This window comes from Oncorhynchus mykiss, chromosome 7 (genome assembly GCF_013265735.2).
Source record: "Oncorhynchus mykiss isolate Arlee chromosome 7, USDA_OmykA_1.1, whole genome shotgun sequence".
NCBI classification, from domain to species: Eukaryota; Metazoa; Chordata; class Actinopteri; order Salmoniformes; family Salmonidae; genus Oncorhynchus; species Oncorhynchus mykiss.
Genome location: NC_048571.1, coordinates 25,341,367 through 25,358,775, shown reverse-complemented (window position 1 = coordinate 25,358,775; position 17,409 = coordinate 25,341,367). Strand labels below are relative to the sequence as shown.

The window sequence follows — 17,409 nt, the reverse complement described above, 5'->3', positions numbered from 1 at the left end:
CCAGCAGATGTCAGTAAATAGCTATTGTTTTCGAGAAACCAAGAGGGCAGTAAACAAGGAAGCACGTGACATGCTGAGCCAGTAAACTGTGTGTCCACTAGATAGCATAGCTACAAAGTAAAAAATGGCTGCATAGTAAGAATGAATGAAAAACACATTTTTCGTTTTGGTCTTAAATTAAGGTTAGGCATAAGATTGCCAGGGTGGTTGGGGTTAAGTTTAAAATCACATTTGAAGAAGAGCGATAGTAGAAATGGGCGGGGTTTATGACTTTGTGGCTGTGGTAACTAGTGACGAGCAGTAACATCGGGGTCCTACTTTTTTTGGGGGTTAACAGTGACGGACCTGCGTGGATCTATCCGCCTATCCATACCCCGTGATCACCAAAACAACATAACAAAGTGGGGGGGAAAAAATGGCGAGCGGAGAGGAGGCTAGACGCCCCTCGGTTTCTTCCTCTGCCGTCCTCGAGGACCTGTTCCCTGCCGGAGGATCAGAGCCAGTATGTGGGGACGAGAACCCTGAGCTTGTGCAACTGCGAGAGCGTCTCCAAGGCTGGCTATCGCAATATGAGCCGTTGCTGTTATGGGTGCAGAGGCTGCTTGTTTGGGAAAGGCCGCTCTACAGCATCTTTGTTGCGCTCACGCTGAACACCTTGTTCTGGTAATGCTAAAATCATTAGTAAGAATCACTCATGTCATCGGTGATGTTGCCCTGGAATGGGAAGATGCACTGTCGCGACTGTTTTAGCTTGGCGGTAGTAACGCCAGCTAGCTACTTGCTGTAGTGTCGCTAGATTGAATGACAGCGAGACATCGATAATCCCTCGGACGACAGCGACGCTAGCTCGCTGGCTAATTAGCTATTTAATGCTGTCAGTTGGTAGTTTGGCATGCCAAAATGTACCCTGCCTAGTATCAATTAAATGAATAACGTTTAGCCAAATGCCGTACATTAGCTACAAGTTAGCTATCTTTGAAATAGCAGTACCTAGTTGACAGCTGTCTAATCTAGCTATCTTGCTAACAAGACGTTTTGGAGCGTTCGGATAGAAATGTGTAAATGTAGAACAAACATGCCTCTCCGATATGTAGACCAAGGAATCATGAAAGGCTCTATTCATGGCATTTATATCTGCAACGTTTGACAACTGAACGTGGCCAAGTTGACAGTTCTGTTTCATGTATTGTCCTGAACCAGGACAGGGGGCTAGCTGACAGTCTATTCACTCCTGTGGCTAGCTAGCTACTTAACGTTAGCAAATAGCTAGGAACATTTTAAAATGGCATGGGTTGTTTTCATGTGTGTTTTACAGGCTTCTGTCTTCGACGTCCCTGCGTCCTCTCTTCCTCCTGAGTCTTTCCATTCTAGGGCTCATGCAGCTGGAGAGATGGAAGCATAAATTACCTCTTACAACCGGTAAGGAAGTTCATAGTAGGTGCATGCATGCATTACTCTTGCAACACCCACCCCTGACTCTGGGGTCAGTGTGAAGTCTGAAATGCTGGTACAGGTCACGCTTTGATAAGATGGTTGAATGTTGTGGATTTAGATTTGATTTTACATGTCATTGTTCTGATGACTTTGATTCCCAAGGCTATTCTATGAAGTCTAAAATGTATTGTTGATGATGTTGGACTTAGATGGAAAAAATCTCTCCTGTCTACTCTCTCCGCTACAGTTCAGTATCCTGAGGCCAACCCACTGGAAAGGTACACCTCTTGACTCAATTAAAGGTCCAATGCAGCTGTTTTTAATCTGTATCAAATCATTTCTGGGTAACAATTAAGTACCTTAATGTGATTGTTTTAAATTTGAAATAGTACAAAAATAAACAAATGTCTTTTTAGCAAAGAGCAATTAATCAACAAAAATGTAGCTAGGACTGTCTGGGAGTGGTCTGAGTGGGGAGGGGAAATGTAACATTAGTAGTTGTTGGCAGAGAGGTTTGGAACTCTTTCTTATTGGTGTATTCATTCATTTACTGCATGGAGATGTCACCATTGAAGGCCAAAACTCCATCCCACCAAAATAGGCTGAAATTTCAGGCAGTCTTTTCAAACGGCTCTTACACTAAAAGGGCATTATCATCATTTGCACAATTTCACAGTATTATTCCAACCTCATAGTGTGGAAATGTGTGTGTATATAAAACACAGGAAAATCACGATTTTTGACTGCACTGGGCCTTTAAACACATCCTACTCCACCCTGCTCCTATAACACCTTCAAGCACTTTACTGTTATAGTGACTCATGTGATTATTCAGGCGTTTTCCCTACTTGTTTGGTGCTCTGTACCTGTCAATAGCACCAGGGCACATATTTATAAAGAGTAGTAGAAGAGCTGATCTAGGATCAGGCTCACCCTATCTATTATAAGCACTCCTACTCTGAGACGCTTGAAGCTTTTTAGGTCTGGCTTAGTACTGCTTGTGTTCATTTGTTCATCCCACGGTCTCTTTCTCTGACTGCAGAGAGGCCATGAGTGTGCAACCCCGGCTCCTCAGCATTCCAGAGCTCAGCCACCACCTGGTGGAGAGCTACCTCTACTGCTGCCTCTACGTCCAGGAGATGCTGCAGTACAAAAGGCAGAACCACGGAAAGGTATGTTGGGTTTGATGGCGGCTCAGTGGGTTAGAGCTCATTGCCTCCAACATCGGGGTTGTGGGTTCGATTCCCACGTTGGCCACATGTACTGATTGTGTCGTTTGGTATCTGTAGGTTGAAGTGTATTAAAGCAACGGCTAAATTACCATATTGTTGTTTGAGTGCCTCTCATGGTTTATCAAAACATTAAATTGCTTGAGTTGCATATATTTTTTTGTATATCTGAAGGAGTTACGGCTGGTGGGAGGAGCTGTAGGAGGACGAGTTCATTAATGGCTGGAATGGAATTTATGGAACGTAGTAAAACGTGATTTCCATATGTTATACCGTTGCATGAATCCCATTCCAGCCATTACAACGAGCCTCCCCCTATAGCTCCTCCCACCATCCTCCTCTGATCTGAAGAGGTATTTGCTGATGCTGAAGTAGTCGTCCCTCCCCTACACTAGTTTCAGCCAACTTGCAGGTTTAATGGCACTGCGTCTCTTTTCTCCCTCCAGTTCTGTGCTATGATGTGCTCTGGTTGTTCTGTGCTCGCTGTGGTGGGACACTACGTACCCGGAATCATGATATCCTATATCATCGGTGAGCTGCCTTGCGTTTTCAATCCTTTTCCCTTGTTTTTCACAAAGCCAACCAACCAACCAGTATGCCAATGGGTGTGGTTGTCTGTAAGAAAAGCAGTGCTACTGCATAACAATTGCCAACCAAAGTTATTGCCAATAACTTCTAAATGCAACCTTCATACCACCATTTATAGTGTTGCCATTCCCCAACCTAGAAATGTATTGTGATTTGGCCATGAACGTCACGTTCAGTATTCCAGGGTCGTAGTCAATAGTGCACACAGTAGCCAGACATTTGCAACGTTGTAGCGTTCGGAGTAAATGGTTTCCGTTGCAAATGTTTTGCTACGGTGTTCACTAATGAATATGACCCTGAATATATCCCTTTCTCTGGTTTACACTGAATATTGGGTGCATTCCAAATGGTACCCTATTCCCTATATAGTGCACTACTTTTGACCAGAACGCTATGAGCTCTGATCAAACGTAGTGCACTATGTAGGCAAAAGGGTGCCATTTCGGATGCTGCACTTGTCATCGTGAGTCAAAAGCCATTGAAGTGCCACGTTGGGGTTGTTTTTTTTGTCCTGTGCCCAGCGCTGAGTGTGTTGGTGTGGCCTCTGGTGGTGTACCACGAGCTGATCCAGCGGATGTACACGGGCCTGGAGCCCATCCTGATGAAACTGGACTACAGTATGAAGGGAGACACGCAGCACCACAAGCACGATAAGAGGAGTGAGTTTACATTGTGTGTGTGGGTGTGTGTGTGTGCCCTCCGCCATTCATCACCTGGTCCCCTCTCTGGCTGTGAACACTGAACGTCAGGGTTGCCTGGTGTTAGATTCTAATTCCCAGAGTAAAACACTCAACAGACATGATGAAAGCTTAACCAAGTTTATTCTGCCCCGAGGGTCAATATTGCTGCATTCAGACAAAAAAAACATGTTCACACAAGCACGGATATTTAACCGTTCCTCATAGGTGGAGTCTCCTACACGTCTGTACAAACATAATTATTTACTGCTAGGCATGACACAAGTGCTACAGGCCATGAACTTTTATTTCTCCCTTAAGGTGACCTGACCCCCCCATCACTAATCCATGGCTCTCTCCCCTTATCAATGCCTGCCACATGTAATCGATCCCTGCACTCAACACATTCCAAGCTTAGTTGCACACAATATATACCTTCCTCCTATAACCCTTAACTTCTGGTGTAGACCCTCTAAACCTCAGAACTCCATCAGTGACATGAATAAGTGTATTTCCTATTCTCAGAACCCAACACTGGGAAATCGTTCTCCTCCCGGGTTTGTGCCACTAGTGTGGCAGCTGGAGCAAATTTATTTTCAGACATGTAAGGATTTGGGGTTTCCACGGATCCTTAAAGGTCTTAAATTGTGCTTTCAAAGGTCTTTAAAAAATGCAACAGAGTGCTACAGTGTTTCTGTTATATTGTGCAGCTGCTTAATTGTTGCCACCGCGGGAAAAACAAACACAATTGAACTTCAAATAATACTCTTTCAAGACCTATCCACAAGTTCACCTCCGTGAGTCGCGTTGTTGCCAGAGAGAGCAAGGTACCCTATGCCATTTGATAGACAACACTAACTAGAGCTGGGACGATAAACCGAAAATTACAGACGCCCTCCTTTTACTGAATTTTGCTTATGTTTGTAATTTCTTTGATTAGGCTACACAACAGTCCTGCTGATTTTTATTTTTATTTTATTTGTGGGTGGGGTCTAAAACCATTATTTGATTAACCTGCTTCCTGCAATGAAAGTATCTGTCCTGTCCCTGTTTCGCTGCTGGCTCTCACTCCCGCTCCCCTCTTTGCACACAAGGTGAAGGGAGAGATGTATTATGATAAGTGCAAGCATACTGAAAGTTGAGCTACATTTCGAAATATAATTGCGTGAAAGACAGTTTTTCCAACAACTACTGTTACTGTTAAGAGTCAGCTTTATTTGAGGAACAATTATTTTGGAACTGTCAATATAAAGGAGGGGGAAAAACACTTTATAAACGCAGTATGTAATTGAGATGATTCGCCAACGGAGCGGAGCGCACCATTTGTGATGAATGCATCAAGTAGGCTACCAATGAAACGTTTTTGTAGGACATTACAATTACTGTTAGATCAATTGCACGGCTAAAGAAACAATATCATATTTAGATTTAGCAATCTAACTAATGTGTTTTGCGTTCCCACCTCCTCAGTTGGTAAATTATGTAGCATAGTCTATCACCAAGGCCAATATACAGGAACATTCACCTCTAAAGAGACAAAAAAAACATATCTAATTATTCTGGATCCTATTTTAAAAAATTGCACATCAAAATATCCATCATGCACTCCATGAATATGTTAGATGAAATGGCGTACTTCTTTACTTGCCACTAGAAAGTCCGTCTAGAGCCCTCCCACTTAGCTACCTTAGCTCAAACCATTGGATACCTGATTCATTTCACGAGGGAGTTATTTTCTTCACCTTTTTGGTTTTATTCTGTTATAGCATAATACCTCCAGAAGAGCTACTGTGTGTCAAGACATTTGTTCCAGCCCCACTCTAACAAACCAGATTCTACAAAGCAACCTTGTTAAGCTGACTCGGGTGTGTTTGAACAGTGCTGGCTCAAAAGCCTGCACGCCCAGTGGCCTTTCTCTGGTTGACCATGTGTTTTATATAGTAACAGTGCTGTGTATTTGACCTTTTGTAAGGCATTTTTTGAATCATTATGGTATTGAGTATCAATATACTAAGCTTGTGTTGAAATCGAAGCCAAAATTCTGGAGACTTAGTTAATGATTAGCCCATTGGGGTAGCCTAACAAATGCAGATGGGCAACCCCATGCTTCAGCCATCTCGTCTAGCCAGTAGCCACTAAACTTCTACATTCGTCAGGATTGTTGCTGAAAGAGCACGCCTGCCTGATAATGAGCCACCTTTGAAAGAGACAGCCCTAAAAATACGACTGTTGCCATCATGGGCTCATTTCTGGAGAAGAATATTAGCTGGTGTGGCGCACGCAGACCTCAATTTGTATTAAATTGTACGCCAAGTGACATTTTAAATGTCTTAAGGCTTAAATTCAGCTTCTTGGATCCTGCAGTTACCCTTTAAACGGTGTGTGTGTGTTGCAGAGGTGAAGAAGGAGGTGGAGGAAGGGGATGAGCCCAGGGCTGAGACAGAGAGCGAGAGCGAGGAGGAGCTATCCTGCTTTGCCCCACTGGTAAGCACCACGCCGTCTGCCATCTTGCACAAGGATCATGTGTTTGTATGGACATATTTACCTATACTTGTGAGGACCAGAACAAAAATTGGATCAACTGGGAACATTTTGTCGGCCCCCACAAGGGAGAAAGGCTATTTCTAGGGGGCTACGGTTAGAATTAGGGTTGGGGGGGCAATGTTCCCTCAAATGTTGTCACTGAGCAAATTTCAGGTCTGCTGAGCGCAAACTTGAATGTTGTGAAAATTCTGTGCAACCTCCAGTGCACATTTACTGTGAACACTGAGGCTGTACCCGCTTTAAGTTAGTTTTTTTAACAGTGGCCAAGTACACTACTATGGCTATTTTAGCATAATATAGTCTTACCAGAGTGGCCTACCACCGAAAACAATGGAGAAAATGCTTCCCATAACATTTTAACATGGAAATAGCTGTTCTATCATTCAATCTACATTAGCAGCCTACATTCCATGAGACTTGTCAAATAATTTTGCTGATTCAATGGTTTGGCTGATTCAAAATTAGACACGTGTTGCATCCTAATAATCTTTCCTTTTTCCCTAGCAATATACACATGTTCACTTCCCCTTATGGATCTGAAAGGAAATGAACGTTAATGAAAACTCCCTCTAGCCCATGCCTATAAATCTAATGCTTTTAAATATGTCTGGAATAGAACAAGCGCACACTTCAGAAGGAATGAGGGATTATTTGTACTCAACCAAGATATTCCCCTCAATGAAAGGCAAAATATTAGTTTTTTTAGTTTTTTACAGAATGTGGTTTAATTCATGTTTGATTGTTGACATTTTCTCACAATTGAGAGGATAAGAAAATATTATGGCTTGACTTTGTAATAACCTGATTGGGCTCTAGAATGGGTTCTGTCGAGAGCCTTTCACTAAAGAACAATGGTGATGTCATTGGTCAGGTGGATGCAAAGACCACCGCCCTGGCAATGGCCATCACTGACTCGGAGCTGTCTGACGAGGAAGCATCCATTTTGGAGAGTGGGGGGTTTTCCGTATCCAGAGCTACCACCCCACAGCTCACAGACGTCTGTGAAGGTAGGTGCCCAAGCACAGCAGGCCCTTCCTCCAAAGTATCTGTTCTGTGCAACTTGGATTCAAAAGAAAAATAATGGTGTGTGTTCATTAGTGCAAACCGAAGCAAAAATGTTTTGCCCCATTTAAAACAAATGCTCGCCTAGCGTGTTATTGTCGGTCAATCAAAGCCGCACCACAGTCAGAGGCTTCATGTGTATAGCAAGTGAAGTGGGAGATTTCTATTCAATGCAAAATGGAATTGGGCTACAGTGATCAACCAACTGGTAGGCTGTCGTTTCATATGAATGGAGTTGTTGTACACAAGGATGCCTCAATAAGCCTTGCTACTTTAGCTAGTTAGCTGGCTAATTTAGCTGGCTACTGTAGCTAATTTCTTTACAAAGATTAGATGCGGTCAAGACGGACACTAGCAGATGGTATGATAGATAACCTATGGCAGCAACAAGTGTGTCTAACTAGCTTGTGTCGGTTTGCCAACTTTCTCTCTCTCTCTCTCCCTCCTCCATGCCCCACACACAGACTGTCACACACACCGGCCCCTGCTCCCCTATCGCCCCTCCCCCACCCGTCCAAGCAGAGCGCAGTGCACCGGCTCTCAAGTTACGCAAGCAGGTCTCCATTGAAGTTTAAAAAAGAATACTCTTTAAAACCATGTATTTAGACTATCTGAAAAATATATATTATTCTAATCGTGAAGCCATTTCAAATGCCCGTCCCTAGCATATAACCCGATGTTAAACATACAGTTGAAGTCGGAAGTTTACATACACTTAGGTTGGAGTCATTAAAACTCGTTTTTCAACCACTCCACACATTTCTTGTTAACAAACTATAGTTTTGGCAAGTCGGTTAGGACATCTACTTTGTGCATGACACAAGTAATTTTTCCAACAATTGTTTACAGACAGATTATTTCACTATCACAATTCCAGTGGGTCAGAAGTTTACATACACTAAATTGACTGTCTTTAAACAGCTTGGATTATGTCATGGCTTTAGAAGCTTCTGATAGGCTAATTGACATAATTTGAGTCAATTGGAGGTGGTGTACCTGTGGATGTATTTCAAGGCCTACCTTCAAACTCAATGCCTCTAAGCACGGGGATGGCAGCATCATGTTGTGGGGGTGCGTTGCTGCAGGAGGGACTGGTGCCCTTCACAAAATAGATGGCTTCATGAGGATGGAAAATTATGTGGATATATTGAAGCAACATCTCAAGACATCAGTCATGAAGTTAAAGCTTGGTTGCAAATGGGTCTTCCAAATGGGCAATGTGACCCCAAGCATACTTCCAAAGTTGTGGCAAAATGGCTTAAGGACAACAAAGTCAAGGTATTGGAGTGGCCATCGCAAAGCCCTGACCTCAATCCTATAGAATTGTCAGGAGGAATGGGCCAAAATTCACCCAGCTTGTGGAATGCTACCCAGAACGTTTGACCCAAGTTAAACAATTTAAAGACAATGCTACCAAATACTAATTGAATGTAAATCATTTTCTCTACTATTATTCTGATGTTTCACATTCTTAAAATGCAGTGGTGATCCTAACTGACCTAAAACAGGGATTTTTTTTACTAGGATTAAATGTCAGGAATTGTGAAAAACTGAGTTTAAATGTACTTGGCTAAGGTGTATGTTAACTTCAGACTTCAACTGTATGCTGTTGACTCCTTCCTCATTCACTATATATCAGAATTACATTTTCACTGCATATTAAACGGCTACTCAGCGACATGGCGTTACCACAAGCAGGATATTGTAGATATTCACTCGCAAAAAATATCTAGCCATGTGCAGGCGAGCTTCAAGCTGCTGCAATGTGACAGCTGCTGGACCAAAACGGCAGAGAAGTTCAGCCTTGCGATTCACATTCTTAGAAGTCAACCCAATATTGCGATTTACTTCATGCATTGCTGACTACCTTTAACCCCATCCTCTCTCTCTCTCTCTCTCTCCTGTGACTGTTTAGACCTGGACCAGCAGAGTGTGCACAGTGACCCAGAGGAGGCCTTCCTAAGGGACCTACCTGAATTCCCCTCGATTGACGAGTTCCCCATCGAGCACAGCCTCCTCCACTTCCCATTGCGTGGTCAGGGCCAAGGGGACGGGGCCGCGGCTGGGGGAAGAGAGCCCTCGGAGGGGGAGCCCATGAGCCCCGCCAGCCTCCTCATCCAGCACCTGGCCTCCCCGCTCCACTTTGTCAACACACACTTCAACGGACATGGACGGCCGCCAGGTGGGGACCAGGGACCACTGCTGGGTGCTGGGAGAGCGGAGGTGGTGGTGCATGGGGGGGAAGGGGAATCCCAGGCCCCAAGGCCGTCACTGGAAGCCCTGAGTGAGGAGATCGTGAACACGGCAATCTCCACCGTGGTACAGAACACACTGTCGGCCCTGCTACACTCCACCGAGGCAAGTAAGGGCCCATCCATCGCAGATTTCCTGCCCACCGACATGCCCCCCAGCGCCCTGGAAAGCCCCACCGCCCCTGTCGCCGAGACAGAGGAGGCAGAAAAGGACCAGGATGTGGTCGCTGCAGAGTCTGAGAGGAGTGCCGAGGAGATGCCGGACGACATGTTTGTACCGACCGAGGACGAGGACTTTGAGCTTCTGGACCAAAGTGAACTGGAGCAGATGGACGAGGGTCTGCTGGGTCTTCTCAGTCCTGATGGACATAGGGTAGTGGGAGTGGCCTCTCCCGCAGACACACACCCATCTCCGACGCACCAACCGGAATCCTTCTAGCGTCCTCATCACCGCTCATACCCTACTGTTTTTGTTTTACGTAGATATACATTATACAGATATATATGTACACTTATCAAAGTGTCTGTGGTTAGTGGCAGTTGGTTAGTGATTGAGATCACTGTGGTTAATTCTGCCTCCACACGATCACTGTGGTTGAGTCCAAATGGCACTTTATTCCCTTTATAGTGCCCTACTTTTTACCAGGGCCCATAGGGCTCTGGTCAAAAGTTGTGCACTATAGCTGGAATAGGGTACCATTTGGGATTAAACTTGTTTCTTGAGGCTTGGGCTTGATGGTGCCTGTGTTTGACAGGCTTTTATTGCTTTTAACCAAGGGAACAAGCCATCTGAGATTTGGGAGCTACTAGTAATATGTTTGGGTGGCAGGAGAAGGGTTTGGTGGAACCTCGTCCCAGATTTGTTTCTGCTGTATCTTGTAATGCCAAATGGAGTTGGGTACATTACAGCACAATCTGCAATGGGTCCAGATCCACAGCCACCCTTCTTGAAGGAAATTATTAACAGATTATATGTAGATGGATTCTTTGAGAGAAAGAAAAGGTTTTTGTTTTGATTATATTAATATATATGATAAATTATTTTTATTTAATGGTCAGTTTAATGGAAATCTATTGTCGTCATATGGGAATTTGAAAGTAATAAAGATTCTCTATGGCCAGTAACCCAAGTTGATTCTACAATCAGTATTGGATTTAGATCATTAGCGAAACACACGTTCTCATGTAGGCACAAATACGTACGTTTGGGAGTTTCATTGAAGGTAGTTTATTAACCAGCAACCCCTGAAGTAAGTTCAGCACTCAATTGTGAAATCTCCCAAACAAAACTTAGTCTGTAGTTATTAGCCATACACAAAGGAGTTATGCCATCTATTTTAACTGTCTATTAAAATGACATTTCGGGTGTATTGGACATTGTAGGCACAAATACGTATGTTTGGGAGTTTTATTGAAGGCAATTTAATGACCAGCAAGCCCCTCAAGTAAGTTCCACACTCAGAGAAATTGTGAAATCTCAAACAATAATTTACAATAGATCTTTGAATTTTAGTGTGTATTTTTTTTAAATCCCCAAACCAGGTGATGGTAAAAAAAAAATCTTTACCCATACAAAACATACTTACTGTGATATGCTGACAACCTTTTCAATTGCTCATTGTCAACATCTCAAAGGTCTATATTTTGTTAGTTGTATTCTGTAATGGTTGTAAACGAATGCAAGTGCTATTTCACCACCACCAATTGCTTAATATGTGTACAACTTGCAAATGTTCTGGGTACTTAATACTCTTGGAAATACCAGACCTAGGGCAAAACATTTGTAACACTGTGGGAGGCAACCAGTCTGTCTTGAGACTAGGTACCTAACATCTGAAGAAGGTTCATAATGCAGGTTTTGTCATGGCAATCCCACATACAACTGCCATTCGCTATGACAAATGATTGAAAGTAATAGGAATACATGCATTGCATTATCTGTCAAAAAGGTATGTTACCTAGGTCCTATGTAACAATGATGGGAATTCTTAATTTCATAAATTGGTTACTAGTGGGAATTCAGCTCAACCAACTTAACTAGGACAGCTTTATTGCGAGTGTGCCTATCTGATCTGAATCTCAGGAGTGGGATGTACTTTAGTTTGCGCAATGGAAGATACCGTTGCACGTAGAAACTAATATGTAGATGCAAATTAATGTGAGGTAGAAAATGGCGTCCACCAATGTCTAGCCTAAAGTTCCCCAACCCAAGTTGTCCCTGTGCACTGTATTGTAATTTTGACCAACCTTTTTCCTGGCCAATGCCTTCCAAGCACTTCTGTAAAAGGTTTCCCTCAAAATGAGAGCAATTTAACATTGCATGTGAAAACCAAGCATTAAAAATGCAACTTGGAGGGAGCAAGATCTTGGACTTGTAGCAAGCATGCAATTTGTATGTTGCAGCTTAAATAGAATTTCTAGAACACTAAATTGCCCAATGAGGCAATTTAGTGTGATTTCATTTAAAAGGTCATTTGTTTTACTATAATCCCACTGTAACCAACTATAAAAAGACATTAACAAATGTGTTATAGAAATGTTTGCTTATGCTTTTACCGCTTCTTGATCTATAAAGGCACTTAACAAGAAATGTACTATTGTAAAGAAATGTATCTTGTCTCCTGTTTTTCAGAAACTACTCATCAATTTGATATTTTACATCTACAAAATAACACATGAGTTTTGAAAATGATCAGATTTATTGCAATTACAAGAGGTTAAACACTGACAGTAGCTCTTTGTGCAATGAAAGAGAATAAAATAACGAACTGAAACAAGGGATGGAATGCAGTTGAAATTGATTTAAATCCCTTTTATCCATCTAACCCATATCCTCCTCTCCCTCCTCTTCAAACTCTCCCTCCTCCTCGGCGGTGGCATCCTGGTACTGCTGGTACTCAGACACCAGGTCGTTCATGTTGCTCTCGGCCTCGGTGAACTCCATCTCGTCCATGCCCTCTCCGGTGTACCAGTGCAGGAAGGCCTTACGGCGGAACATGGCTGTGAACTGCTCAGAGATGCGCTTAAACAGCTCCTGGATGGCCGTGCTGTTCCCGATGAAGGTAGCGGCCATCTTGAGTCCGCGGGGTGGGATGTCGCAGACTGCGGTCTTGACATTGTTGGGGATCCATTCGACGAAGTAGCTGCTGTTCTTGTTCTGCACGTTCAGCATCTGCTCGTCCACCTCCTTCATGGACATGCGGCCACGGAAGATGGCGGCCACGGTGAGGTAACGGCCATGACGGGGGTCGCAAGCGGCCATCATGTTCTTGGCATCGAACATCTGCTGAGTGAGTTCGGGCACCGTCAGCGCTCTGTACTGCTGGCTACCTCTGCTGGTGAGGGGGGCAAAGCCTGGCATGAAGAAATGCAGGCGGGGGAATGGGACCATGTTGACAGCTAGCTTACGTAGGTCGGCGTTGAGCTGGCCGGGGAAGCGCAGGCAGGTGGTGACACCACTCATGGTGGCTGACACCAGGTGGTTGAGGTCCCCGTAAGTGGGAGTCGTCAGCTTCAGGGTGCGAAAGCAGATGTCGTACAAGGCCTCGTTGTCAATGCAATAAGTCTCGTCAGTGTTCTCCACAAGCTGATGCACAGACAGGGTGGCATTGTAGGGCTCCACCACGGTGTCTGACACCTTGGGAGAGGGCACCACACTGAAGGTGTTCATGATGCGGTCAGGGTACTCCTCACGGATCTTGCTAATCAACAGGGTACCCATGCCAGAGCCCGTGCCGCCTCCAAGGGAGTGGGTGAGCTGGAAACCCTGAAGACAGTCACAGCTCTCAGCTTCCTTTCTCACCACATCCAGGACAGAGTCTACCAGCTCTGCTCCCTCAGTGTAATGACCCTTTGCCCAGTTGTTACCCGCACCACTCTGTCCTTTAAACAACAAAAAGTAACGCAATGAGATGTAGGCTAGGCATATTACTATGGTAATGTGAAATGAATTTGCAATTTCAAAGCATTCGCTCACCAAAGACAAAGTTGTCCGGTCTGAATATTTGGCCAAATGGTCCCGAGCGGACAGAGTCCATCGTGCCAGGCTCCAGATCAACTAGAATGGCACGAGGAACATACTTGCCACCTGAAATAAATGAACATACACATTATGTGTCAGTAGCTAATTTGTGACAGATTTCCATGCAAATATTGTAAAATCTGCATTAAGAAAATATGCGCGTTTACCCACTAGTGGTACATTTTCACCAAACTGACTTGTTGCGGATAAAAATCAGTGTGATAACAGTGCACAAAAACGTTTACTTTTTCACTTAAGTTTTCATATATAAATGTATATAAAAAAAAGAGTTCCATGTGTTTCCATCACATTTTCAACTCTACCGGTAGTTTAGTCAAACTGTTGCATTAAATAGCAAATGTTCCTACTCTGGTCTTTGTACATGCTCTCTAACCAACAGCTTGCAGAGACAGTGTAGGTAGGCTAGTCTAGATGATGAGATTTATGGATAAGAGTGAGAATATTTGTATTTGTCAAACAGCAGTCAAGCATCAAGTCACCAGAATTAGACCCTCTTTATTGGAAAGGAGCATCAAGATCTCATCTGTAGCCTAAAACGTCATTGTTTCTCTGAGTCGGAGACCACACACCATGTTGCGTGACTCAAAGTTTACTTCGATATTATGGTTATCTTAAATCTGGAAATCTGGTTAACCTTTTTGGGATAGGGGGCAGCATTTTCACTTTTGGATGAATACCGTGCCCAGAGTGAACTGCCTCCTACTGTCCCAGATGCTAATATATGCTTATTATTAGTACTATTGAATAGAAAACACTCAAGTTTCAAAAAATGTTTGAATGGTGTCTGAGAGTATAACAGAACTCATATGGCAGGTGAAAACCTGAGGTTTGTAGTTTTTCAAAGCGTGGCCTACCGAATACACATTGAGATATGGATAAAGTTGCACTTCCTACGGCTTCCACTATTTTAAGTACCGCTTCGTACGGTCTGACAAAGATCTAGCAGTGTCTGAATTTTTGGGTCTTTATCGTGTAGTGTGTGGTGTGTGTGGCTGGTGTTATGAGCCGATCCTGGTGACTGACCAACAGGAACACGGTTGGCACTGAGTATGCACACAATAATACAATTATTGTGAATAATTAGATTAATATAATAGTTCAATTTAAACATTCAGCCTACATGCTGTGCAAGAACAATTTCCCTCATCTTTTTTTTTACATGAAAGGTCTGAGTTCAGATTATTCTGAGTTTGGACATAAGGTTTATGTGAAAACTATTTCTAAGATGCATACTTTGTTTTTCTGAACTCACTTCACTGGCGCATTTACAGAGGCTTGAGCTGCTGGCACATGCCCAGATCAAAATATAAAATAAACTGCTGTAGTTGATTGCAAGCCAATTGCAGAATGTGACTACAGAACAGAAGCATATCCTACAATCTGGACAGGTTGATATCAATATTTTAATTTGTTAACATCACACAGTGTGACAATGTGTTAGTTAAAGAGAACACAGCATAATTGTTTGAATACTTGACACTACTACCTGCGTAAATACACTTTAAAATCACTTCAACTAGCAACTTAATGTGTTATATTTATTCAAAATGTCACAAATTTGCTAGCTACCTATGTACATAGAGGATCATTTCCAGTTAGTTACCTGTTGCCTCATTGTAGTACACATTGATTCTCTCAAGCTGCAGATCGCTATCTCCATGGTAAGTGCCAGTTGGGTCTATTCCATGCTCATCACTGATAACCTCCCAAAACTGCAAAAGTATGATGGAGTGGTTAGTGGCACGTCAGCGGGTAAAAGTTACTCATAGCATTATAGCTAGTAAGCTACATTTAGGCAGCCATCGACAAATTGAATGAATTTACTCTTCATATCAACCACACATTTCAGATAACCACATCTAGCGTTAGCTTGCTAACTAACAAATCGCAAATACTTTAGTTTGGACTTAACTTATTAGCAGGCTAGCGACACAAAGCTAGCTCACGAACGCTAACGTTAGTTACTTTGAAAAATGTAACTGCGTTTGCGATTCATTTAAATTAAAAAAGTGCCCTTACCTTGGCACCGATCTGATTTCCACATTGACCGGCCTGTAGATGAACAATCTCCCTCATGTTAAAATCGAGTCGACGTGTAAATTAATAAAGATCACTTGTAAACACCTGACAATAACTGTAATCTTTACTGCGCGCCTTTTTTCTAAGCGTCTAAAGTCGAGCGAGCCGTTGAAAGAGAGGGAAAAGAAAGCTTCAGCGCGCGTGAGGAGTTTGTCTTTGCATGCATTCCATTGGCTAAATCAATATTACGTCATTATCATACAAGGCAATGCTTGGGTATGTATGTATGTATGTGTTAAAATGGATATATATATCTATATATGTCCTTATAAACCTAGCACAGGCAAAGACAGGCGGCCGCCAGCCAGTCAACGAAATGTTTTTATTTTTTACATGCAGCCAGTTGATAGCGGTGGATGGATAGATATATACAATATGTTGTATTTAAAATATATATATGTTTATTACATGCAGTGTTTACCTATGGACCATGATATAAATAGAATTGCATAATGTAGCCTACACACAACATATGTGTGAAGCCATTCCTTTTTGGACCCAATGTGAAACCGCTGCTTCACCAGAAAACTCAGCCAAACCTGTTGTTGGGCCCTTGTGCAGGGCACTGCTCTGCAGCTGACACTTTGCTTCCTATAGCCTCTTGTGTGCTTTGATGTTTGGGGGTTGGGAATGAAAGAAAAGATAGCCCACTGAGCCTCTGTCAGAGTACACATCCTATAACATATCCTTAATTGCTGACGCTATATATTGGCCATTGAGAGGCTTTGAAGCCAACGGTCAGCCATATTGGCACTCCCCAGTAGACACAGTCTTCCATAGAAATTAATTTTACAGTATTTAAATTAAATGTTAAGGACAAATTTACTTTTAACCGCCTAGTATTTTTAGTTGATGTGGTGGGGACAGTAACATTAGGGGGAAAATGCTGTCATTTTTTGTTATGTTTAAAAGTATGCATTAAGGTGCCTAATATAATAATTGTAAAAAACAAATTAAGTCATTTATAAATGCATTTATATAGCTTCCAAATATTTTTTTATATTGGAGGAGTAGCAAGATGGCTGCGCGGTGGCTTCAATACAGCACACAGTCAGTGATCCAGGTTTTATACACACCGTTGCTGTAACCCATGGACTATTGTCAGACAGACAGAGACTGCCGCAGAGGAAATGCACGCCATATGTTAGACCTGCAACTCACCACAGGCGTTTGCATATTTGATTCAAAAGCACTAGGAGGGTGTCAGTGTGAACAAATGGTGAGCTGGCCAGCCCAGTGCTGTGTTACAGTACTGACACGAACACTTGGCTGGTATGCATGAAGACAAGAGCATCTTGAAAACGAGACATACAACTCTGCAAACATTCCTCCCTAAAACCTTGGAGTTCCAGCCTTTGATTTTTGGATTCACACCCCACCAGTTACATAAGGCTTACAGACATGGAATCTGAGAATGGCGTGAACTATGTAAAAAATAACTTCATAGCTAAAACAATAAGTTGAAGGGGAAGGATGCAGTGGGGAAGAAGGATGCAGTGGGG

The 17,409-nt window shown here is 43.0% G+C and overlaps 2 protein-coding genes across 3 annotated transcripts; one reads left to right on the top strand and one right to left on the bottom strand.

Annotated features, from left to right (window-relative positions):
- The first annotated feature begins 289 nt into the window (after positions 1-289).
- On the top strand, positions 290-12,380 carry retreg2 (reticulophagy regulator family member 2). 2 transcript variants are annotated; one of them, XR_002474141.2, is made up of 10 exons: positions 290-663; positions 1,316-1,419; positions 1,682-1,712; positions 2,477-2,606; positions 3,110-3,194; positions 3,773-3,910; positions 6,324-6,412; positions 7,344-7,479; positions 9,450-11,518; positions 11,558-12,380. XR_002474141.2 is itself a non-coding variant. In XM_021608936.2 (9 exons), the coding sequence occupies exons 1-9, from the start codon at positions 416-418 to the stop codon at positions 10,223-10,225; spliced, it is 1,737 nt and encodes a 578-aa protein (XP_021464611.2). In that variant the 5' UTR covers positions 290-415; the 3' UTR covers positions 10,226-12,380. The 2 variants fall into 2 exon arrangements, 1 of the variants encoding a protein (XP_021464611.2); XM_021608936.2 differs by having other exon boundaries at positions 9,450-12,380.
- An 88-nt stretch (positions 12,381-12,468) lies between these two features.
- On the bottom strand, positions 12,469-16,065 carry LOC110527571 (tubulin beta-4B chain). Its single transcript, XM_021608939.2, has 4 exons — positions 15,848-16,065; positions 15,432-15,540; positions 13,763-13,873; positions 12,469-13,668 (listed from the first exon to the last, which is right to left on the bottom strand). Exons 1-4 carry the CDS (start codon positions 15,902-15,904, stop codon positions 12,608-12,610), a joined length of 1,338 nt encoding a protein of 445 aa, XP_021464614.1. The 5' UTR covers positions 15,905-16,065; the 3' UTR covers positions 12,469-12,607.
- Positions 16,066-17,409: the final 1,344 nt, after the last annotated feature.

Excerpts from the sequence above, each read along its gene's own strand:
- retreg2 (XM_021608936.2), top strand. The coding sequence starts at position 416 with ATGGCGAGCGGAGAGGAGGCTAGACGCCCCTCGGTTTCTTCCTCTGCC. Across the intron at positions 2,607-3,109 it reads AAAGGCAGAACCACGGAAAG|TTCTGTGCTATGATGTGCTC; the intron begins GTATGTTGGGTT and ends TTCTCCCTCCAG. Across the intron at positions 3,911-6,323 it reads CCACAAGCACGATAAGAGGA|AGGTGAAGAAGGAGGTGGAG; the intron begins GTGAGTTTACAT and ends TGTGTGTTGCAG.
- LOC110527571 (XM_021608939.2), bottom strand. The coding sequence starts at position 15,904 with ATGAGGGAGATTGTTCATCTACAGGCCGGTCAATGTGGAAATCAGATC. Across the intron at positions 15,541-15,847 it reads GAAATCAGATCGGTGCCAAG|TTTTGGGAGGTTATCAGTGA; the intron begins GTAAGGGCACTT and ends ATACTTTTGCAG. Across the intron at positions 13,669-13,762 it reads ACCGGACAACTTTGTCTTTG|GACAGAGTGGTGCGGGTAAC; the intron begins GTGAGCGAATGC and ends TGTTGTTTAAAG.